The following is a 26925-nucleotide window of genomic DNA, read 5'->3' on the forward strand; positions in this document are numbered from 1 at the left end:
TATATAAAGATTAAAAAAATAATAATAATAATATTGTTTCGTCTCATTAGGTTTTCTCATGTTGTTTTGTCTCATTAGGTTTTATTGCTAGTCCAAATCATCTTCTAAAGGCTGCAACTGTTTCCAAAAAGCTAATTTTGTTATCTTGTTCGTTCATGTGCATGCCTTGTTTGTGCGTGTCTGACACGGTAGCCTGTACTTTCTTTTCGAGCAAATATACTTTTGTAAAAACAGATTGTAGAAGTTTGTTTGTTTTGGTGTGCATTGAGAGCATTTTAGCTATGTTTTCCTGGATAGCCCTTAACAGTTCATTACTCTCGTTTGCATCTCCAAGTTGCTCCTCGTCTTTTCCTCTGGGGGAAGCCACGGCTTATTGGATTCGTGTCGCCGAGCCGCTTTACCAACTGATTGGTTCGCTGTTGTACTTAACCGATCGCTCACACTCTCCTAGTTGCTTGGGGATATGTTGATTTATAGATTTTAGAGGCTTAATTTAAACTTTGTTGTCTGGTTTCTACGTATAACCCCATTTTTGTCGGTACAAAACGGAGTTACCATAGCCGCCGGAAGTCGGGTTGCTGAAGGTGCTGCAGCACCCCCTGAAAAATCTGAATAAAAAAAAAAAATATTAACAATATTTACAAAAGTAGTGCACTGGGCCTTTACTAGTATTAGCGGACCAATATAGACATCTGTAGCGCAGGCAAAAACATTGTTTCAGCATCTCCATTTTGGCAAAAAAGTGAGTTGTATAATTAAGAACAGTATCTTTCAGGATTCAATAGCTGGAATTCTAGGAGTTGTTGCCCTGTCACTTTCTCTGTGAATAGTCATTCTAATGGAATCCAGAAAAAATAAAACCCTGTCCCCAAACATTTACATCAAAAGGTGCAAAGTTATGGGCAGAGACACATAACATCCACATTAAATAACATGTAAAACAACCACTTTTTGTGCAGTATTAATTTACCATCCTTACAAACTACTTAATGTAAATGTACATTATTGTATTGTACATAGGCTGGTCATCTAGGTTTGTAGCTGTAGACTTTCCATCAGCCTGAAAAACAATGTACAATACAGTAATTGAGTACATTGAGACATCAAGTGGTTTGTGACGATGTGATTTGATGATGTGGCTCAGTTGATAGAGCATGGCGTTTGTAATGCCAGGGTTGGGATTTTTGATTCCCATGGGTGACCAGTATGTAATTGTATGCACTCACTACTGTAAGTTGCTCTGGATAAGAGTGTCTACTAAAATGGAAAAGGAATGAATAGACCATTTCAGTTTTCACATAGAAATAAGTTGTATTTCAAGAAACTGGAAACATATATCAAGCAAGTATTTTTATATTCCACAAGTATAATCAGATTAACTGTTTTGTACAGATAATTATCAGTCTCAAGTTACAAATGCTGGTAAACACTCAAATACATTTAGTTTTAAAAATAAATCTGACAAAAATTGTGCACTGGACCTTTACTAGTCGTGTATTAGCAGACTGATTTAGATGTCTTCGGCGCAAGCAATTGTATTTATTCTTCAACCCCCGACCCCCCCCCCCCCCCCCCCCCCCATTCCAAAAATCGCAACACACCCATCCCCAAACTACTTCCTGCAGCTATAGGAGCTACTCACTCCCCATGCATCCTACTGGCACATGCATCCACCGAGTCTTGGAGCCGAGTGCTTTCTGTTGACATTTAGACTGAAAGCAGCTGATCCAGCTGATCCAGTGACTTCTGTGGTTTCTCTGCTATGGTTTAGCTTTTGCATTGTCACTGAAATATTCCCGGAGGCCCCGTTGGCTAAGTACCTGCCTCAAGGGTGCAACCTCCACTGTCCCACCGGGGGTTACAGCTAACAGCATTAGGACTGCACTAACAGCATTAGGACTGCACCAGGCACCATGCTATTTATACATGAAGTAGAAACTCTTGAAGTAGCCAAGACACTCTAATAAAAAAAACACCTGTGGTGCAATGCTTTCTCTTCAACCGTTTTATCATTACAAAGCGCCATCATGTCACCATCTTTATTCAACTCACACTTTTCCTCTGTGTATAATATGAGGGGATCTTGAAGACTGCTACTGGGAAGCCCAGTATTAACACCATCAGCAATGACACACAGTATCTATCAACACTAATGAGGAGTCGATGTCTGCAGAATCATCGGTATAGAAATCCGGCACACGTGACCAACCCTCCTCTCTATCACTCTATTTATAGTCCACGGCAGAGAACACCGTTGTTCTTCGAAGGCTTTACCCTTGAAATATGATGACTTTGTTGTTTTTAAATTCCGTGTCAGTTGACATTGTGATACTATAATGGGTGAGCAGCATCCACTTTGGCTCAGGGTGCCTGTGTTGGAATATGCTGAGTTGTGGCTTTGATGGGGTGGAATAAAGACTGGCCCTGGTGTGAGCTGAAGGTAACCTGAGCAATGGGTATTTTGTCCCCTGTCCCCTCTCTACTTCCCAGGCTGCTTGCATTGCCAGGTCTGATCTGTCTATTCTTATGGACTGCTTGGGTTGCCAGGTCTGATCCATCTATTCTTATTGACTGCTTGGGTTGCCAGGTCCGATCCATCTATTCCAAAGCTTAGATCGAGGGCCCAGAATTGACCTGGGCAGGAGTCCATGAAGACAGAATTCATAAAATTAAAAAAATAAAATCAGAATTTATTAGTCACATGCGTGAAATGCTTACTTACGAGCCCCTACCCAACATTGCAGTTAAAAACAAATATGGATAAGAATAAGAAATGAAAGTAACAAGTAATTAAAGAGTAGTAACAATAGCGAGACTATATACAGGGGGCTACCGGTACAGAGTCAATGTGCGGGGGCACCGGTTATTTTAGGTAATATGCATAGATGAAAACAGCAGAGAGTAGTAGCGGTGTTAAAGAGAGGGGGCAATGCAAATAGTCTGGGTAGCCATTTGATTAGATGTCCAGGAGTCTTATGGCTTGGGGGTAGAAGCTGTTTAGAAGCCTCTTGGACCTAGACTTGGCGCTCCGGTACCGCTTGCCGTGTGGTAGCAGAGAGAACCGTCTATGACTAGGATGGGTGGAGTCTTTTTTAGGGCCCGGTGTCAGAGGCACAACAGCGAACACACACCAAAGAACTTGAAGCTCTCAACCTGCTCCACTGCAGCCCCGTCGATGAGAATGGGGCCATGCTCATCCTCTTTTTCCTGTAGTCCACAATCATCTCCTTTTGTCTTGATCACGTTGAGGGAGAGGTTGTTGTGCTGGCACCACACGGCCAGGTCTCTGACCTCCTACCTATAGGCTGTCTCGTCGTTGCTAGTGATCAGGCCTACCACTGTTGTGTCATCTGCAAAATTAATGATGGTGTTGGAGTCGTGCCTGGCCATGCAGTCATGAGTGAACAGGGAGATAAGGAGGGGACTGAGCACGCACCCCTGAGGGGCCCCTGTGTTGAGGGTCAGCATGGCGGATGTGTTGTTCCCTACCCTTACCACCTGGGGGCGGCCTGTCAGGAAGTACAGGATCCAGTTGCAGAGGGAGGTGTTTAGTCCAAGGGTCCTTAGCTTTTTGATGAGCTTTGAGGGCACGATGGTGTTGAACCCTGAGCTGTAGTCAATGAATAGCATTCTCACATAGGTGTTCCCTTTGTCCAGGTGGGAAAGGGCAGTGTGGAGTGCAATAGAAATTGCATCATCTGTGGATCTGTTGGGGCAGTATGCAAATTAGAGTGGGTCTAGGGTTTCTGGGATAATGGTGTTGATTTGAGCCATGACCAGCCTTTTGAAGCACTTCATGGCTACAGACGTGAGTGCTACGGATCGGTAGTCATTTAGGCACGTTACCTTAGTGTTCTTGGGCACAGGCACTATGGTGGTCTGCTTGAAACATGTTGGTATTGGACAGGGAGAGGTTGAAAATGTCAGTGAAGACACTTGCCAGACACTTGCCAGACACCATGCTCACAGTACATGTCCTGGTAATCCGTCTGGCCCTGCGGCCTTGTGAATGTTGACCTGTTTAACCTGTTGGGGCTAGGGGGCAGTATTTGCACGGCTGGATAAAAAAATGTACCCGATTTAATCTGGTTACTAATCCCACCCAGTAACTAGAATATGCATATACTTATTATATATGGATAGAAAACACTCTAAAGTTTCTAAAACTGTTTGAATGGTGTCTGTGAGTATAACAGAACTCATTTGGCAGGCAAAACCCTGAGACATTTTCTGACAGGAAGTGGATACCTGATGTGTTGTATTACCTTTAAACCTATGCCATTGAAAAACACAGGGGCTGAGGAATATTTTGGCACTTCCTATTGCTTCCACTAGATGTCACCAGCCTTTACAAAGTGTTTTGAGTCTTCTGGAGGGAGATCTGACCGAACAAGAGCCATGGAACGATGATGGCCCATTAGACACCTGGCGCGCGAGTTCATGTTGGGTACCCTCGTTCCAATACGTTATAAAAGAGAATGCATTCGTCCACCTTGAATATTATTAATGTTCTGGTTAAAATTCGGCCCTAATGATTTATGCTATACAACGTTTGACATGTTTGAACGAACGTAAATATCTTTTTTCCCCTCGTTAATGACGAGAAGTCCGGCGGGCTTAGATCATGTGCTAACAAGACGGAGATTTTTGGACATAAATGATGAGCTTTTTTGAACAAAACTACATTCGTTATGGACCTGTGATACCTGGAAGTGACATCTGATGAAGAGAATCAAAGGTAATGGATTATTTACATAGTATTTTCGATTTTAGATCTCCCCAACATGACGTCTAGTCTGTATCGCAACGCGTATTTTTCTGGGCGCAGTGCTCAGATTATTGCAAAGTGTGATTTCCCAGTAAGGTTATTTTTAAATCTGGCAAGTTGATTGCGTTCAAGAGATGTAAATCTATAATTCTTTAAATGACAATATAATATTTTACCAATGTTTTCTCATTTTAATTATTTAATTTGTGGTGCTGACTTGACTGCCGGTTATTGGAGGGAAACGATTTCCTCAACATCAATGCCATAGTAAAACGCTGTTTTTGGATATAAATATGAACTTGATAGAACTAAAAATGCATGCATTGTCTAACATAATGTCCTAGGAGTGTCATCTGATGGAGATTGTAAAAGGTTAGTGCATCATTTTAGCTGGTTTTATGGTTTTGGTGACCCTGTCTTTGAATTGACAAAACATTACACACAACTCTTGTAAATGTACTGTCCTAACATACTCTAAATTTATGCTTTCGCCGTAAAACCTTTTTGAAATCGTAAAACGTGGTTAGATTAAGGAGATGTTTATCTTTCAAAGGGTGTAAAATAGTTGTATGTTTGAAAAATTAGAATTTTGACATTTATTTGGATTCAAATTTGCCGCTCTTGAAATGCACCTGCTGTTGATGGAGTGCACCACGGGTGGGACGCTTGCGTCCCACCTAGCCCATAGAGGTTAAAGGTCTTACTCACATCGGCTGCGGAGAGCGTGATCACACAGTCTTCCGGAACAACTGGTGCTCTCATGTATGTTTCAGTGTTATTTGCCTCGAAGCGAGCATAGAAGTAGTTTAGCTCATCTGGTAGGCTCGTGTCACAGGGCAGCTATCGGCTGTGCTTCCCTTTGTAGTCTGTAGTGGTTTGCAAGCCCTGCCACATCCGACGAGCGTCAGAGCTGGTGTAGTACAATTCGATCTTAGTCCTGTATTGATGCTTTGCCTGTTTGATGGTTCGTTGGAGGGCATAACGGGATTTCTTATAAGTGCCCGGGTTAGAGCACCGCTCCTTGAAAGCGTCAGCTCTAGCCTTTAGCTCAGTGCGGATGTTGCCTGTAATCCATGGCTTTTGGTTGGGGTATGTACTGTGGGGTCACTGTGGGGACGACGTCATCGATGCACTTATTGAAGAAGCCAATGACTGATGTGGTGTACTCCTCAATGCCATCGGAGAAATCCCGGAACATATTCCAGTCTCTGCTAGCAAAACAATCCTGTAGCTTAGCATCTGCTTCATCTACCCACTTTTTATTGATCAAGTCACTGGTGCTTCCTGCTTTAATTTTTGCTTGTAAGCAGGAATCAGGAGGATAGAATTATGGTCAGATTTGCCAAATGGAAGGCAAGGGAGAGCTTTGTATGCGTCTCTGTGTGTGGAGTAAAGGTGGTCCAGAGTTTTTTCCCCTCTGGTTGCACATTTAACATCGGGATAGAAATTTGGTAAAACGGATTTAAGTTTCCATTCATTAAAGTCCCCAGCTACTAGGAGCGCTGCCTCTGGGTGAGCGTTTTCTTGTTTGCTTATGGCGGAATACAGCTCATTCAATGCTGTCTAAGTGCCAGCCTCAGTCTGTGGTGGTATGTAAACAGCTACGAAAAATACACTATCTCTAGGTAGATAGTGTGGTCTACAGCTTATCATGAGATACTCTACCTCAGGTGAGCAATAGCTCGAGACTTCCTTAGATATCGTGCACCAGCTGTTATTTACAAAAGTACATCGTCCGCCGCCCCTTGTCTTACCAGACGCCACTGTTCTATCCTGCCGGTGTCGTCGTTCAGCCACGACACTGTGAAGCATAAGATATTACAGTTCTGAATATCCTGTTGGTAGTTTAATCTTCCGCGTAAGTCATAGATTTTATTCTCCAAAGATTGCACGTTTGCTAGCAGATTGGAAGGAAGTGGGGGTTTATTTGATCGCCTACAAATTCTCAGAAGGCAGCCCGTCCTCTGGCCCCTTTTTCTCCGCCTCCTCTTCACGCAAATCACAGTGATCTGGGCCTGTTCCCGAGAAAGCAGTATATCATTCGCGTCCGGCTCGTCAGGCTCTTAAATGGAAAAAAGGATTCTGTCAGTCCGTGGTGAGTAATTGCAATTGTAATCGAAAAATTATTTTCGGTCATAAGAGACGGTAGCGGCAACATTATGTACAAAATAAGTAAAAAAATAAGTTACAAACAACGGAAATAAACGAACAAAAAAAACACAATTGGTTGGGGACACGTAAAACGTCGGCCTTTTTCTCCGGCACCATTGTTCCCTCATATCAAATTTTAATAGCAGTACAGAAGTACATACAAATACAACGCTTCAAGATTTATTTTTTATTTTTTATTTAACTAGGCAAGTCAGTTAAGGATGATGACGGCCTATCCCGGCCAAACCCGGACGACGCTGAGCCAATTGGGCGCCGCCCTATGGGACTCACAATCACGGCCGGAGTAATAATGTAATTTTAAAGATGGAAACAGCGTCACTGTCCGCCCCAGCACCTCTGTTATTGTTTCGGTTTTGTTGCCGTGTTTGTTGTTTACAGTAACTTCTTTGTTGTTGTAATATCCCAAATGGATGTGGCAGTTTCACCATTAAGGATTCCAGTTTTAAAGAGAACTATGAAAAATATTTTTATTGATGACCTTTGTCTTCACCCTTCCATAACATTATCTTTCATCTTTCTTACATCTAGATTCTCTACATATATTTTTCCAGAGATGTAAAAAAAAAAAAAAAAATCTGTAATCTGCTAATGTAACCAATCTCCCATTTAATAATGAGATTTAATGCCTGCAGTATATGAGTTCCTGTGCAGTGGCCAGGCAGCCGCAGGGCCGTCCAAGCACTCTGTCCTCTAGTCGAACCACTCTGTCTGTCTGTAAATCAGCCATAAATCTGCACCTTTATTTAACCTGAGGAGATTGTTTATTGTGCAGGACACAGACTTAATGAACTAATAGATGTATGTTGAGGAGTTTTTTCTGAAAAATATGACTGGCCTTATGTGAACCCTATTGCTTTGTTATTAGTCTGAGTTTTATCACTACTGGGCCAATAGGCTTGACTTTGTCCTGATAGAAAATGCAGGAGCTCCCCTGTCATCATCCAAGCTATATTTAAATGTGGTGGATTTATACCGTTAATGCTTTTTGTGTCATTGAAATGATATTGGCAGCAGTGGCGGTTGGTGATATTTAAGATGAGGGAGGATAACTTTTTTTTATGAGTATGGCCTTATTACAGAATATTGGATGACTGCCATTCATATTCCATTCCCCCAGCTCAATGTAACATCGATAGTTTTAGGCTACTACATGATACTCAAATGTTCCCTGTACCCATTATGAGGTTGCTACAACCTAGCCTATGAATGAAAGTTTACAACGTAGGTGCACATATCAACAGAGTTTTGAAAAATCAATGTGACAGAGTCTGGCTCATTCAATACCGCCTTCCACACTCTTACCTGCATCTAGCTACTCTAGGGTGTAATTATTAGTCTAACAGTTATACAGTGCCGCTTGACTTTTTCCACATTTTGTTACATTACAGCCTTATTCTAAAATGGGGTAAATAAAAGTCCAAAAATAGTTTTTGGAAATTTTAACATATGTGTTAAAAACTAAAACAGATACCATTATTACGTAAGTATTCAGACCCGAAATTGAGCTCAGGTGCATCCTGTTTCCATTGATCGTCCTTGAGATGTTTCTACAACTTGATTGGAGTCCACCTGTAGTACATTTAATTGAATGGACATCATTTGGAAAGGCACACGCCTGTCTATATAAGGTCCCAGAGTTGACAATGCATGTCAGAGCAAAAACCAAGCCGTGAGGTCGAAGGAATTGTCCGTACAGCTCCGAGACCGGATTGTGTCGAGGCACATATCTGGGGAAAGGTACCAAAACATTTCTGCAGCATTGAAGGTCCCCAAGAACACAGTGGCCTCCATCATTCTTAAATAGGAGAAGTTTGGAACCACCAAGACTCTTCCTAGTTCTGACCACCCTGGCCAAACTGAGCAATCGGGGAGAAGGGTCATGGTAAGGTGACCAAGAGCACTCAGGACCTCAGACTGGGGGCGAAGGTTCACCTTCCAACAGGACAACGACCCTAAGCACATAGCCATGACAACGCAGGACTGGCTTCGGAACAGGTCTCTGAATGTCCTTGAGTGGCCCAGCCAGAGCCCCGACTTGAACCCGATCAAACATCTCTGGAGAGACCTGAAAATAGCTGTGCAGCAACGCTCCCCATCCAACCTGACAGAGCTTGAGAGGATCTGCAGAGAAGAATGGGAGAAACTCCCCAAATACAGGTGTGCCAAGCTTGTAGCGTCATACCCAAGAAGACTCAAGGCTGTAATCACAGCGAAAGGTGCTTCAAGAAAGTACTTAGTAAAGGGTCTGAATCCTTATCCTCTATGGGCTAGGTGGGACGCTAGCGTGCCACCCGTGGTGCACTCCATCAACAGCAGGTGCATTTCAAGAGCGGCAAATTTGAATCCAAATAAATGTCAAAATTCAAATTTTTCAAACATACAACTATTTTACACCCTTTGAAAGATAAACATCTCCTTAATCTAACCACGTTTTACGATTTCAAAAAGGTTTTACGGCGAAAGCATAAATTTAGAGTATGTTAGGACAGTACATTTACAAGAGTTGTGTGTAATGTTTTGTCAAGTCAAAGACAGGGTCACCAAAACCATAAAACCAGCTAAAATGATGCACTAACCTTTTACAATCTCCATCAGATGACACTCCTAGGACATTATGTTAGACAATGCATGCATTTTTAGTTCTATCAAGTTCATATTTATATCCAAAAACAGCGTTTTACTATGGCATTGATGTTGAGGAAATCGTTTCCCTCCAATAACCGGCAGTCAAGTCAGCGTCACAAATTAAATAATTATAATTAGAAAACATTGGTAAAATATTATATTGTCATTTAAAGAATTATAGATTTACATCTCTTGAACGCAATCAACTTGCCAGATTTAAAAATAACCTTACTGGGAAATCACACTTTGCAATAATCTGAGCACTGCGCCCAGAAAAATACGCGTTGCGATACAGACTAGACGTCATGTTGGGGAGATCTAAAATCGAAAATACTATGTAAATAATCCATTACCTTTGATTCTCTTCATCAGATGTCACTTCCAGGTATCACAGGTCCATAACGAATGTAGTTTTGTTCAAAAAAGCTCATCATTTATGTCCAAAAATCTCCGTCTTGTTAGCACATGATCTAAGCCAGCCGGACTTCTCGTCATGAACGAGGGGAAAAAATATATTTACGTTCGTTCAAACATGTCAAACGTTGTATAGCATAAATCATTAGGGCCTTTTTTAACCAGAACATGAATAATATTCAAGGTGGACGAATGCATACTCTTTTATAACGTATTGGAACGAGGGTACCCAACATGAACTCGCGCGCCAGGTGTCTAATGGGACATCATCGTTCCATGGCTCTTGTTCGGTCAGATCTCCCTCCAGAAGACTCAAAACACTTTGTAAAGGCTGGTGACATCTAGTGGAAGCAATAGGAAGTGCCAAAATATTCCTCAGCCCCTGTGTTTTTCAATGGGATAGGTTTAAAGTCAATACAACACATCAGGTATCCACTTCCTGTCAGAAAATGTCTCAGGGTTTTGCCTGCCAAATGAGTTCTGTTATACTCACAGACACCATTCAAACAGTTTTAGAAACTTTAGAGTGTTTTCTATCCATATATAATAAGTATATGCATATTCTAGTTACTGGGTAGGATTAGTAACCAGATTAAATCGGGTACATTTTTTTTATCCAGACGTGCAAATGCTGCCCCCTAGCCCTAACAGTTTAAGTAAATGTGATAATTCTAAAAAACAGTGTTTTGCTTTGTCATTATGGGGTATTGTGTGTAGATTGATGAGGGAAAAATGTAATCCATTTTAGAATAATGCTGTAACCTAACAAAATGTGGAAAAGTCAAGGGGACAGAATATTTTCCCGATCGCACTGGAAATGTGCGTTCTAATCCTCTCACGTGTTTCCTTCGCTTATGGACTTCAGTGCACAACACATCAGCTGTGTGTGACCAGGCAAAAAACCTTTCCTAGCCAAACCTTCATATCATGACCGCTAACCGCTACACACAGCCTACCATTGTTATCATGTCATAGCCAACATAGCTACTAGAACTAACGTGTTAGTTAAATCGCTACAATCATGCAGTACAGTGTAGTCAGAAAGCAGATTAGCAGTTATACCGGTGGGCCCCGGTGGCAATACAAAAGCTTATCTTGACTTGGAAGAGTTCCAGTGTTGGATAGCCATAGCCAGCTCGGTAACATAGCAAACCTCTCTGTTTGTGCCAGGTGTTTGAGTAGGCTAGTAGCTGCATTCACTAGCTAACTGAAAGTGAAAGTTAAAAAAAGTACAACCAAATATCTTTCTCTCTCTCTCTCTCTCTCTCTCTCTCTCTCTCTCTCTCTCTCTCTCTTTCTCTTTCTCTTTCTCTCGGTCTCTCTTTCTCTCTCTTGCTTCTCCTTATTGATGTCAATGTACCTAGAGAGGACAGAAGCTACAGATTGCTGCTGAGGCTACTGTAGACCTTAATTGCAAAACAGTGTGTTTTATTCAATTATTCGGTGACATTAATATATTTAGTATAGTTTTACCTAAAAAGGATAACTTTTTTAATGCTTCACTATTTTAATTTTTGTATCAAATTCACCGAGGAGGATGGCCCTTCCCTTCCTTCTCTGGTGATCCTCTGATTGGCAGTTGCAGTACAGAAGGGTATGAAGGTTTCCACCTTTCTGCGATACAGTATAGCCCATTTTGGACTTAGCAATGTACAATGGGGTCCGAAACTGTTGACACTCTTGATAAAAAATGAGCAATAATGACTGTATAAAATAAATAATTCAAATACTGAGCTATATTGTGTAAAAAAAAAAGGGAAATGATATTATTTTATACTAATACAATTACTCAGAGAAAGAGACTTTGTTTAACAAGTAATCATTTTTTTCTCTAAAGGGTTAACACCTTTAAAGATTCTAATGAAGAAAAGATCAAAGATCATATGCCCAAGACATACTAACCTATTGGTAATGGTGAGAGGTTAGCATGTCTGGGGGTATGATCTTTGACCCTATGTAACTTTCTCACTCATCATTATTCACGATTATCCGTAATCATGGTAGCATCCACATTAATGTAGAAGTGTTAAGAAACATATTCTATTCTTATTTATAATAAAAGTGACTCCAAAATGACTAAATACATTATTTACCATTCATTTCTATTGGGCACAAAACAATCTGAAACACAACCAAAACAAACTGCAAATGCATCTGAAGTAACAAGTTTGTAGAGTTATAAGTTTGATGAAGTCATTGGATGCTAATATGGGACCAAATATTACCCTTTTTACTACTTTATTTATAAGAATCTGTAGGGGTGTCCATAACTTTGACCATTACCTTTTTGATAAAAAAAAATATGACTTGTTAAACAAAATCACTTTCTCTGAGCAATTGTATTAGTATAATATAATTTCCCAATTTTTTTGAGCGTACAATATACCTCAGTATTTGAATTATTGATTTTTCTCATCTTTATCAAGGGTGTCAATATTTTCTTACCGCACTGTACATAGTAAAGACAATAATCATACTATAAAGATGCCCTGCTAGATCCTCTTGCTAAGTATGGCATAGTATTCCCATTATGCAGTTTAGGTAATTTATCACAGCTACAATTCATCTCTACAGTAAGAGTTTGCATAATTGTATTAATGTGTTGTTGTTGGTCTGGTTCACAATCAAGGATGACAACAGTTTTGGCTGAACTGTGTTGTTGGACCATCTCTATCAATCTGTCTCTCAGTCTCTGGGTGTTTCTCCACCCATAACCTCCCACCCTCATTGAGTCATTGAGATATTGCATGTGTAGAGAGCGTTTGAGTGGCATGGCTCCTTGGTTGCATACCTGAGTATGAATTCATCCGAGGCAAAGAGAGCTGTGTTACAGACAGATGTGCAGGGGAGGATGTCAGAATGATTTTCACTTCACCAATGAAGGAATGTGTATTCTTAGGAGCAAACCCAAGATTTTGCTATTGTCTTAAAGGCCCAGTGCAGTCCTCCAAAAAATATATTTTCTTGTGTTGTTATATTTATATTTACACACTATGAGGTTGTAATAGTACTGTAAAATGGTGAAAATGATGATAATGCCCGTTTAGTATAAGAGCTGTTATCCCACCACTGTTTTGGTGGGATGAAGTTTTGGCCTGCCTGGTGACATCTCTGCCAGTTTTCCACTCTCCACTCACACCACTCCCAGACAGTCCTTGCAAAATTCTTGCTTGAGAAATTGCTAAGAAGCTATTTTTTTTATGTGAGTAAATGATGTAAACAGGAAGTTTATAAATGCTTACAGATAATTTGTTTGTTCGTCCTGATGGGATCTTTTTGTATCGGTAAAATTAAAGCTGTACTATGCAGAAATCGCTCCGCTGTTTCCTGGTTGCAAAAATTCTAATAGTTCAGTATAACAAAACAAGCAAGTATAGTGTGTAGAGAATCATTGTACCATCTATACCACTTTAAAATATATTTTCCATAACCAAAAATATAGTGTTTGAAGCTGGTGAACACAACCAAAAGTAAAACACGCAAAAACTAAACTTAAGAACAGGAAGCTTAGAAATAATGCACATAGAACATATCTACCGCTTCTTAGACTTGCTATCAGTGACAGATCTATAACTCACATTTCTATGTGATTTTGGTCGGGTTACCCAAAAAGTTACATATGGCAGCCTTAATTATGCAAGAACCGTCTTTAAATATGGAGTCATGTGATGATATGTTGTGTGGTCCTCCCACTAAGACTCTGGAAACCATGTAATTTATTAGGCTACAATTGAAATAAGTTATGATGAACTTCACAGAGTGGTGAAAGTGCATGGTGATGAGCTTGATGTGCCTTTCTAATTAATATTGAGGGTCTTATTCTTGTGACATGATGATCAATGCTGGACTTATCCATACAAATCTCATCATGTAGACTAACCTACCCGCACAACCTACCCGCACTGTATCTGCAAACTGTTGGCTAGAACGCAAGTGCCAGGACCAGAGTAGACACATTTGCTTTTTAACACAACAGTTTTCGGTAGAGTTGAAAATGCGATGGAAACACATTGAACCTTACATTTTTAATCGGTACATGAAAATGTTGTGTTCACTAGGTCATCATGCACTGCTTTTTATCCCAACAAGCCAGTTTACTGGAAACTAGAATATTTGCATGGAAATCTGTCGCCAATTGGATGGAAACCTAGCTAGTAAGGTACGTAATTGTTACCCAGAAATGATTTGGGATTGAGATAAAAATGGCTGCATTGGGCCTTTAACTAATCTGTCTCTTTCAAACCCGGCTGGAGAGAAAAGCTATGCTCAGCCAAGGTTCATACAGCGTTGGAATAATGTACTCTGACAGGATGTGTGTGGTGTGTGTGTGTGTGTGTGTGTGTGTGTGTGTGTGTGTGTGTGTGTGTGTGTGTGTGTGTGTGTGTGTGTGTGTGTGTGTGTGTGTGTGTGTGTGTGTGTGTGTGTGTGTGTGTGTGTGTGTGTGTGAAAACAGTTGGGAGGATTATACTTTTTAACAAGCTGTCAGATCAACCTGTTTTACCCCAAGACTTCCAAACGGAATAGAAAAGGTTATGCACCGTGAATTAAACACATTCACTTGTCTGTATGTTCCCAGAATGGCTAATATATATAATTAGCACTCCAAATTAAACGTACAAACCTAAATTGATTTTATACCATTCTCACGCTGGATTACTTACAAGGATACAGCACCAAACCATTTTTGGAAAATAATCCTATTTGAGTCAGTACTTCGTTTATTTTAATTTTACTGGCTAATATCATCCAGCTTAAATAACATTCCGGTACAGTGCCATTAGATACCGTGACTCCTCTCTAAGGCCTTCTTCCCCATATATCTGTCTGTATGTTATGTTGTTCAGGGTCATTTCTGGGTGGTCTGATGGACCTGCAGTCACTGTCCAGAGTGCAGCAGCAGCATCACAAACTGAACCGGACCAGGAGGGCCCGGGCCCGACGCCAGGCCCACGAGGAACCTGAGCTGTTCAACATGGAGGTTCTACTGGGGGTGGACTACTCTGTGGTCCACTTCCATGGCAGAGAGAACATCCAGAAGTACCTCCTCACCCTCATGAACATAGTAAGTAACATACTGTATTACACTACACTACACTACATAACAATACACTACATAACACTACACTACATAACACTACGCTACATAACACTACACTACATAAAACTACACTACACTACATAACACTACACTACATAACAGTACACTACACAAACCTATACTACACTACATAACATGATACTACACTACATAACACTACATAACACTATACTACAATACATAACATGACATGACACTACACTACATTAACACTACACTGCATAACACTACACCACATACCAGTATACTACACTATACTACAGTACATTATATACCACTACACTACACTACGCACTACACTATATAACAGTATAATACAGTATACTACACTACATTATATACCACTAAACGTCATACCATTACACTACATAACATTACATTATGTAACACTACACTACATAACAGTACACTACACAACCCTCTACTTCACTATACTACATGACACTACATAACATGACACTACACTACATACTACACTATACTAAAATACATCACATACCACTACAGTACATAACACCAAACTACACTGCTCAAAAAAATAAAGGGAACACTTAAACAACACAATGTAACTCTAAGTCAATCACACTTCTGTGAAATCAAACTGTCCACTTAGGAAGCAACACTGATTGACAATAAATGTCACATGTTATTGTGCAAATGGAATAGACAACAGGTGGAAATTATAGGCAATTAGCAAGACACCCCCAATAAAGGACTGGTTCTGCAGGTGGGGACCACAGACCAATTCTCAGTTCCTATGCTTCCTGGCTGATGTTTTGGTCACTTTTGAATGCTGGCGGTGCTTTCACTCTAGTGGTAGCATGAGACGGAGTCTACAACCCACACAAGTGGCTCAGATAGTGCAGCTCATCCAGGATGGCACATCAATGCGAGCTGTTGCAAGAAGGTTTGCTGTGTCTGTCAGCGTAGTGTCCAGAGCATGGAGGCGCTACCAGGAGACAGGCCAGTACATCAGGAGATGTGGAGGAGGCCGTAGGAGGGCAACAACCCAGCAGCAGGACCGCTACCTCCGCCTTTGTGCAAGGAGGAGCAGGAGAAGCACTGCCAGAGCCCTGCAAAATGACCTCCAGCAGGCCACAAATGTGCATGTGTCTGCTCAAACGGTCAGAAACAGACTCAATGAGGGTGGTATGAGGGCCCGACATCCACAGGTGGGGGTTGTGCTTACAGCCCAACACCATGCAGGCCGTGGAGAATGTTCTGCTGCCTGCAACATCCTCCAGCATGACCGGTTTGGCGGTGGGTCAGTCATGGTGTGGGGTGGCATTTCTTTGGGGGGCAGCACAGCCCTCCATGTGCTTGCCAGAGGTAGCCTGACTGCCATTAGGTACCGAGATGAGATCCTCAGACCCCTTGTGAGACCATATGCTGGTGCGGTTGGCCCTGGGTTCCTCCTAATGCAAGACAATGCTAGACCTCATGTGGCTGGAGTGTGTCAGCAGTTCCTGCAAGAGGAAGGCATTGATGCTATGGACTGGCCCGCCCGTTCCCCAGTCCTGAATCCAATTGAGCACATCTGGGACATCATGTCTCGCTCCATCCACCAACGCCACGTTGCACCACAGACTGTCCAGGAGTTGGCGGATGCTTTAGTCCAGGTCTGGGAGGAGATCCCTCAGGAGACCATCCGCCACCTCATCAGGAGCATGCCCAGGCGTTGTAGGGAGATCATACAGTCACGTGGAGGTCACACACACTACTGAGCCTCATTTTGACTTGTTTTAAGGACATTACATCAAAGTTGGATCAGCCTGTAGTGTGGTTTTTCACTTTAATTTTGAGTGTGACTCCAAATCCAGACCTCCATGGGTTGATAAATTGGATTTCCATTGATTATTTTTGTGTGATTTTGTTGTCAACACATTCAACTATGTAAAGAAAAAAGTATTTAATAAGATTATTTCTTTCATTCAGATCTAGGATGTGTTGTTTAAGTGTTCCCTTTATTTTTTTGAGCAGTATACATTACATACCACTACACTTCATAACATTACACTACATAACATTACACTACACTTCATAACACTATGCTAACCTACAGAACACTACACTACATAACACTACACTACATAACACTACACTACAGCACTAAACTGCACTAGATAACACTACACAGCACTACACTACAGTACATAGCACTATACTACACTACATAACACTACACAACAATATACTATACTGCACCACACTATAATTGATAACACTACACTATACTACATAACACTACAATATATCACACTACATAACACTACACTACATAACACTAACACTCCACTACATAACACTAAACTACACTACATAGCACTACACTACACTAACACTAAACTGCTCTACACGAAACTACACTACATAAATACACTACATAACACTCCACTAAATAACACTAAACTACACTATATACCACTACACTACATAACACTAAACTACACAACATAACACTACACTACATAACACTACACTATACTACACTACACAACACTACACTACATAACACTAAACTACATTACATACCACTACACTATACTACACTACATACCACTGCACTACAATACACTACATAACAATATACTCCACTACATAACACTACACAACACTACGCTACAGTACATAACACTACACTACATAACACTATACTATACTATACTACATAACACTACACTACATAACAGTATACTATACTACGCTACACTACTTAACACTACACCACACAACACTACACTAAATGACACTAAACTACACTACATACCACTACACTACATAACACTAAACTACATAACACTACACTACATAACTCTATACTACACTACACTACACTATATAAGAATATACTATACAACACTACACTACATAACACTACACTACATAACACTAAACTACACTACATAACAATACACTACACAACACTACACTACACTACATAACACTAAACTACACTACATAACACTAAACTGCACAACACTGCACTACATACAACTAAACTATACCTCACTACATAACACTACACTACACTACACTACACTCCACTCCACTACATAATACTATACTACACTACACTACACTACATAACGCTACACTACACAGCACTATACTACATAACACTATACTATACTACGCTGCACTACATAACACTACTTAACACTACACTATATACCACTAAACTACACTACATACTACCTCATAACACTAAACTACACCACACTACACAACACTAAACTGCACTAGATAACACTACACAACACTACACTACATAACACTAAACTACACTACATAACACTAAACTACACTACATAGCACTACACTACACTACATAACACTAAACTACACTACATAGCACTACACTACATAACACTAAACTACTCTACATAAAACTACACTACATAAATACACTACATAACACTAAACTACACTACATAGCACTACACTACACTACATAACACTAAACTACACTACATAGCACTACACTACATAACACTAAACTACTCTACATAAAACTACACTACATAAATACACTACATAACACTAAACTGCACTACACACCACTAAACTACACTACATAACACTAAACTACACTACATAACACTACACTACATAACACAAAACTACACTACATAACACTACACTGCATAACACTAAACTACACTACATAACACTACACTACATACCACTAAACTACACTACATAACACGACACTACACTACAAAACACTACACAACACAACACTACACAACATATTACTATACTGCACCACACTATAATTCATAACACTACACTACACTACACTACATAACACTGTAATATACTACACTACATAACACTACAATACATAACACTAAACTACACTACATAGCACTACACTACATAACACTAAACTACTCTACATAAAACTACACTACATAAATACACTACACTACATAACACTAAACTACACTACATAACAATATACTACACTACACTACATAAGAATATACTATACACCACTACACTACATAACACTACACTACATAACACTAAACTACACTACTTAACACTAAACTGCACAACACTGCACTACATACAACTAAACTATACCTCACTACATAACACTACACTACAATACACTACACAACACTCCACTCCACTGCATAATACTATACTATACTACACTACACTACATAACACTACAGTACACAGCACTATACTACATAACACTATACTATACTACGCTGCACTACATAACACTACTTAACACTACACTATATACCACTAAACTACACTACATAATACTACATAACACTAAACTACACCACACTACACAGCACTAAACTGCACTAGATAACACTACACCGCACTACACTACAGTACATAGCACTATACTACACTACATAACACTACACAACAATATACTATACTGCACCACACTATAATTGATAACACTACACTATACTACATAACACTATAATATATCACACTACATAACACTACAATACATAACACTAAACTACACTACATAACACTAAACTACACTACATAGCACTACACTACATAACACTAAACTACTCTACATAAAACTACACTACATAAATACACTACATAACACTACACTACATAACACTAAACTGCACTACACACCACTAAACTACACTACATAACACAAAACTACACTACATAACACTACACTGCATAACACTAAACTACACTACATAACTCTACACTACATACCACTAAACATACAACTACATAACACTACACAACACGACACTACACAACATATTACTATAATCCATGACACTAAATTACACTACATAACACTATACTATACTACACTATGCTACATAACACTAAACTACACTACATAACACTACACTACGTAACACTAAACTACACTACGTAACACTACACTCCATAACACTAAATTACACAACATAACACTACACTACACAGCACTACACTCCATAACACTACATAACACTATGCTACACAACACTACACTACATAACACTAAACTACACTACATAACACTACACTCTATAACACTACACCACATAACGCTACACTACACAACACTAGACTACATAACACTATACTATACTACACTACACTGCATAACACTAAACTACACTACATAACAATACACTACACAACACTACACTACACTACATAACACTAAACTACACTACACAACACTTTACTACATAACGCTACACTACACTTCACCCTGTTCACACATTCAGCCATTTCCACCTTTCTACCACAAAATCATCCTCTAACCTGTGTTATGTGCTTCCCTTTCACTGTTTCATGTGTTTTTTCCTTTATAATATTTGTCTGTTCCACCACCCATTTCTCCTCAGATGAATGTTCAGTAGATCCTGTGTGAGACCTTGTAGCATTATTCATTTGATTATAATGATTTTCTGGCACTCTGGCCTCTCTGGTTTCAATCAGCCAGCTACCTAGCTAGTAAATACAAGCTAAAAGATTCAGCCAGTGAATACAAGTTAACAGAATCAGCCAGCTACCTGGCCAGTCAATACAAGCTAACAGAATCAGCCAGCTACCTGGCCAGTCAATACAAGCTAACAGAATCAGCCAGCTACCTGGCCAGTCAATACAAGCTAACAGAATCAGCCAGCTACCTGGCCAGTGAATACGAGCTAACAGAATCAGCCAGCTACCTGGCCAGTGAATACGAGCTAACAGAATCAGCCAGCTACCTGGCCAGTGAATGTGAGCTAACAGAATCAGCCAGCTACCTAGTTAGTGAATACGAGTGAACAGAATCAGCCAGCTACCTAGTTAGTGAATACGAGTGAACAGAATCAGCCAGCTACCTAGTTAGTGAATACGAGCTAACAGAATCCTGCCCATTTCCTCTGGTGGGTCAGGACAAGGGCCAGTGGTAATGAGGACCCTGCTGCCGGGGTTATTAACACAGGGTTTGGGATGGGGTAGGAGGCACAGGCAGGGGGCAGATCCAGGAAGCGATATGGAGAGAGGAGGGCAGGAATGAAACGGGGGACGGGAGATTCGTATAAGAGAGAGGGCTAAAGAGTTTGTGTGAGAGGAACATGGAGAGATGGGTGCGATGGGTGTCTTGTAAATACTGATCATATGATTATTTGATTCAGCTAAGGCAGGAAACGGCTTCACAGCTGTATCTGTAACAGCAGGCCTTTACTATTTCACTTGATTCAGTAGAGTACTATTCACTCTACAATTATTGGAAAGCTTCATGACAGCTCATTTTCTAGAAATATCAGCTGTGAAATATTTGATGAAAACAAGATCAATTGCACGACCCAGAAACACACTGTACGACAGTTTTGTTATTCCTCATTGAGAGGAGTCATTTAGCTGTAACATGATCCACTGAAGCATAGGAATAGGTTGAATCCAACAAAATCAATTCTCACTTAAACCGGTGCACCCAGAAATCGTGTTGCTCTGCCTGACATGGTGGCCATTCAGTGGCCCCCTCTCAGGTCAACAGAAATATTATAAGACAGACAGAGTTATTATAGATGCCTATAGTCAGTGTTATAGGTCATTATAAAGGGTGTTATAAAGCATTATATGCATGTTCTTCATAGAAGTGTTACTTAAAGCATTAGCCAACTCCAATTAATTCTGAATGCTGCAGCACTTGTGCTAGCTAAGACCAGAAAGAGAGCACCCATACCACCCGTTTTAAAGTTTCTGCATTGGTTGCCTGTTAGTTTCTATAGTTGTAAAATTGCTTTAATAATTTTTTTAAAGCATTAAATCTAATCACATCAAATGTGTTTATAAAGCCCTTCTTACATCAGCTGATGTCACAAAGTGCTGTACAGAAACCCAGCCTAAAACCCCAAACAGCAAGCAATGCAGGTGTAGAAGCACGGTGGCTAGGAAAAACTCCCTAGAAAGGCCAGAACCTAGGAAGAAACCTAGAGAGGAACCAGGCTATGAGGGGTGGCCAGTCCTCTTCTGGCTATGCCAGGTGGAGATTATAACAGAACATGGCCAAGATGTTCAAATGTTCATAGATGACCAGCAGGGTCAAATAATAATAATTACAGTGGTTGTCGAGAGTGCAACAGGTCAGCACCTCAGGAGTAAATGTCAGTTGGCTTTTCATAGCCGATCATTGAGAGTATCTCTACCGCTCCTGCTGTCTCTAGAGAGTTGAAACAGCAGGTCTGGGACAGGTAGCACATCCGGTGAACAAGTCAGGGTTCCATAGCTGCAGGCAGAACAGTTGAAACTGGAGCAGCAGTTGGACTGGGGACAGCAAGGAGTCATCAGGGCAGGTAGTCCTGAGGCATGGTCCTAGGGCTCAGGTACTCCGAGAGAGAGGACGAAACAAAGAAAAAGAGAGAAAGAGAGAGAAAGAGAGAGAGAATTAGAGAGAGCATACTTAAATTCACACAGGATACCGGATAAGACAGGAGAAATACTCCAGATATAACAGACTGACCCTAGCCCCCTGACACATAAACTACTGCAGCATAAATACTGGAGGCTGAGACAGGAGGGGTCGGGAGACACTGTGGCCCCATCCGACGATACCCCCGGACAGGGCCAAACAGGCAGGATATAACCCCACCCACTTTGCCAAAGCACAGCCCCCACACCACTAGAGTGATAACTTCAACCACCAACTTACCATCCTAAAACAAGGCAGATTATAGCCCACAAAGATCTCCGCCACGGCACAACCCAAGGGGGGTGCCAACCCGGACAGGAAGATCACGTCAGTGACTCAACCCACTCAAGTGACGCACCCCACCTGCGTCAATGTTCAAGGCATTAAATGGCCTTGAACCAGAATACTGACCATAGTTCCTGGCCTTTGGAACAGCCTGCCAGAAGATCTTAGGACCTCAGAAACTTTTGAGATTTTTAAGATCTTAAAGAGATTCTCTGGTACTTTTGTATACTTTTTAGCCAGTAATTCTGAAAGTGGCACTCAGGAGCCAAAAGTCATCCCCGAAAAATGCTTACTACGTCACATATGTGCAGATATGTGCACCACGTCCTTGTTCTCTCTCTCTCTCTCTCTGCTGTGTCCACTTAGCCATTGGGCCTGCCCTGCAACCTCATTTGATAACGCTGGGCAGGCCGCTTGCTAGCTGTCACTCAAATGCTAGGGTCTGAAGCTCATTGACTAGGGGGCTGGCCCACATGGGGGGAAAATCTAGGGAAAATGGCACGGCACAGCTTCAAGAAAACCATCTCGTTCAAACTAGAGATTTCTTGGCTAATTGAGGTCCTAAGACAGTAATTCAGTAATTCTGCTCATAGTCTATGCATGTATTAACAGTAATTCTGCTCACAGTCTATGCATGTATTAACTACACATTGACACATCCAGCACAAAGCGAGAGGTTTAAAAAATACTTTCTCAGCCGCCAAAGTAGTCAGAGTCTACTTTACCATGCTTTTACTTAAGCTGGTTTTAGTCATACTATCTATTTGATTTATTTTATCCCATTCTATTTATCTTATTTATTTTAATGGATTAGTCTCTCATGTCCATTGTTATTTTATTTTTGTTTGAATATTTTATTGGTCTCATTTTAGAGAAAAAAAATGTATTTTTATCTTTCTTAACTTGTATTATTTTATTTATTAAGAAATGCATCCTCTGTGAGGGGATTTGCTATATAAATTAAGTTTGATTTGCAGGCATTCAGACAGACAGGCTCAGGGCTCAGGTGCAGCTGGCCCCGCCCATCAGGAGTGAGTTGCCCAGCCCCAGGATCCCAGGGGGTTTCTACCAAGGACATCTTCTGAAGGTTGCTTAGCAACTCTTATGTAGAAGAAGAGGAGAGAGCGCTAGAGAGCATGAGGGAGACAGGCAGTGTTCTCCTGACTGGTGACTGGTCCTTAACGGCTCTGATAGACTCCCTTTGGAGTATTGTGCATTGGTGCCAATTCAACTGCATTCAATTGCATAATACATAAAGGAATCAGGTATCTGAACTCCAACGCAAATTCTATAATATTGTCATTTTAGTCTTGTCAAGAAACCCTGTAATGGCCTATTGTAAAATGATAAGATGGCTACTACGTGTAATAGATTAAATCTGATATAATAATACAGCTAAAGATTTTCCATCAGAGTTGGTTTTTGCATTATCCTATATTTTCTATCCTCCCTCCCTCGAGCCTCTCTCTCCCTCTCTCGATCTCTTGCTCTCTCTCTCTTTCTCTCTCGCTCTGTCTCCATCCACCTTTTTCTCCCACTGTCAAACTCCCAAGCTGTTTCATGGAACTCAAATTTATTTAAAAAAAAAGATATACATTTTTGTCAGTCTGTCTGTCGTCGTCTGTCTGTCTGTCTGTCTGTCTGTCTGTCTGTCTGTCTGTCTGTCTGTCTGTCTGTCTGTCTGTCTGTCTGTCTGTCTGTCTGTCAGTGTGTTAGTCAGTCAGTCAGTCAGTCAGTCAGTCAGTCAGTCAGTCAGTCAGTCAGTCAGTCAGTCAGTCAGTGTGTTAGTCAGTCAGTCTGTCAGTGTGTTAGTCAGTGTGCATGTCTGTTCTGCTCTCTACGCTCCCGTTCTCCCTGTTCTCCTTGCCTCTCCTCATTAGAGCAGTCTATCTGACGGGACTGTCCTCCCTCTATACCTCTACACTTACCTCTCTCTCTCTCGCACACACCCCCCCCCCCCCCCCCCCCCCCCCCCCGACACACACAGAGACAGACAGATAACCCCTCACTCTCCCTGCACTGTGTTTTGGGCCTCCTCCCCTGGGGCCCTGGCCAGGACAGGTAAGATGAGTGAATGAGTAATGAGACTGGGGTCAGACTAAGGTGTGACAGACTATCAGACAGAGAGAGACAAACAGGCAGGCAGACAGACAGGCAGGCAGAAAGTGAGACAGACAGGGACAGATGGAGTCAGATACAGCCAGACGGGGTCAGAGGGTCACTGGGATGCCATGTAAAGCGCCTGCCTCTCTTCTCTCACTGATCTCTGACAGTTGGGACTGGAACTGTGACAGAAGACATAACATACACTGAGTATCCATAACAGACTGACCAGGTGAATCCAAGTGAAAGCTATGATCCCTTATTGATGTCACTTGTTAAATCCACTTCAATTAGTGTAGATGAAGGGGAAGATACAGGTTAAAGAAGGATTTTTAAGCCTTGAGACAATTGAGACATGGATTTTGTATGTGTGCCATTTAGAGGGGGAATGGGCAAGACAAAATATTGCATTGCCTTTGAGCAGGGTAAGGGCCAAGAATTGAAACGCTGCTTGGTTTTTCACGCTCAACAGTTTCCCGTGTCTATCAAGAATTGTCCACCAGCCAACGTGACACAACTGTGGGCCAGCATCCCTGTGGAACACTTTTGACACCTTGTAGAGTCAATGCCCGACGATTTGAGGCTGTTCTGAGGGGGGAAAGGGGGTGCAACTAGGGCTGCCTGGTACTCAGGACTCTTATTGTCCCTCTAATCACTCTGACATCAAAGAAAATGTAATCGAAAATCTAATCAAACACTTCATGAGTGTTCATCTTGACTGAGTGTTCATCTTGTTATTTAATTATAAATCAGAACACTACAAACAAAAGAATAAACAATGACAATGACCGTAACGTCTTGCAGGCTTAACAAGCAGTACAAGATCCCACAACTACAGGCGGGGAAAGGCTGCCTAAGTATGATTCCTAATCAGAGACAACGATAGACAGCTGCCTCTGGTTAGGAACCATACTCGGCTCAACACAAAGAAATAGACACCATAGAATGCCCACCCACCCACACCCTGACCTAACCACATAGAGAAACAAACCCTCTCTCTCAGGTCAGGGCGTGACAGTACCCCCCCCCCCCCAAAGGTGCGGACTCCCGGCCGCAAACCTGAACCTATAGGGGAGGGTCCGGGTGGGCATCTATACTTGGCGGCGGCTCTGGTTCGGGTCGTAGCCCCCACACCGCCCGCTGATCCCCCCGCTTCTGTGTCGCCAGAGGAACCAGACCGTGGATCATCGCCGGAGGCTCTGAACTGCCGACCGCCGCTGAAGACTCTGGGTTGCAGGCCGCCGCTGAAGACTCTGGGTTGCAGGCCACCGCTGACGACTCTGGGCTGCAGACCGCCGCTGAAGACTCGGGGCTGCAGACCGTCGCTGAAGACTCGGGGTTGCAGATCGTCGCTGAAGACTCTGGGCTGCAGACCGTCGCTGAAGACTCTGGGCTGCAGACCGTCGCTGAAGACTCTGGGTTGCAGACCGTCGCTGAAGACTCCGGGCTGCAGACCGTCGCTGAAGGCTCCGGGCTGCAGACCGTCGCTGAAGGCTCCGGACTGAGGAACGCCGCTGGAGGCTCCGGACTGAGGAGCGTCGCTGGAGGCTCCAGACTGGGGAGCGTCGCTGGAGGCTCCGGACTGGGGAGCGTCGCTGGAGGCTCCGGACTGGGGAGCGTCGCTGGAGGCTCCGGACTGGAGAGCGTCGCTGGAGGCTCCGGACTGGAGAGCGTCGCTGGAGGCTCCGGACTGGAGAGCGTCTCTGTAGGTTCCGGACTGGGGACCGTCGCTGCAGGCTCTGTGACATGGATCAACACTACAGGTTCCGCGCCATGGATCATCACTGGAGGCTTTGTGCCATGGATCATCACCGGAGGCTCCAGGCCATGGATTATCACTGGAGGCTTCGTGCCATGGATCATCCCTACAGGCTCCGGCCATGGATCATCACTGGAAGCTTCGTGCCATGGATTATCACTGGAGGCTTTGGACCATTGATCATCACTGGAGGCTTCCTACGTGGAGCTGGAACCGGTCTCACCGGACTGGGGAGACGCACAGGAGACTGGGTGCGCAGAGCAGGGACAGGGCACACTGGGCCGTGGAGGCGCACC

General features: G+C 42.0%; 1 protein-coding gene across 1 annotated transcript in view; it reads left to right on the top strand.

Moving 5' to 3' along the window:
* Positions 1-26925, top strand: part of LOC106563762 (A disintegrin and metalloproteinase with thrombospondin motifs 2) — a 105053-nt gene that overhangs the window by 35763 nt on the left and 42365 nt on the right. Inside the window, exon 4 of the mRNA XM_045690151.2 lies at positions 14824-15041. Within this exon, the coding sequence (XP_045546107.2) occupies positions 14824-15041 (218 nt within the window). The remainder of the gene's footprint in view (positions 1-14823; positions 15042-26925) is intronic.

The sequence above is a fragment of the Salmo salar genome, chromosome 11 (assembly GCF_965601325.2).
Source record: "Salmo salar chromosome 11, fSalSal1, whole genome shotgun sequence".
Classification (NCBI taxonomy): domain Eukaryota; kingdom Metazoa; phylum Chordata; class Actinopteri; order Salmoniformes; family Salmonidae; genus Salmo; species Salmo salar.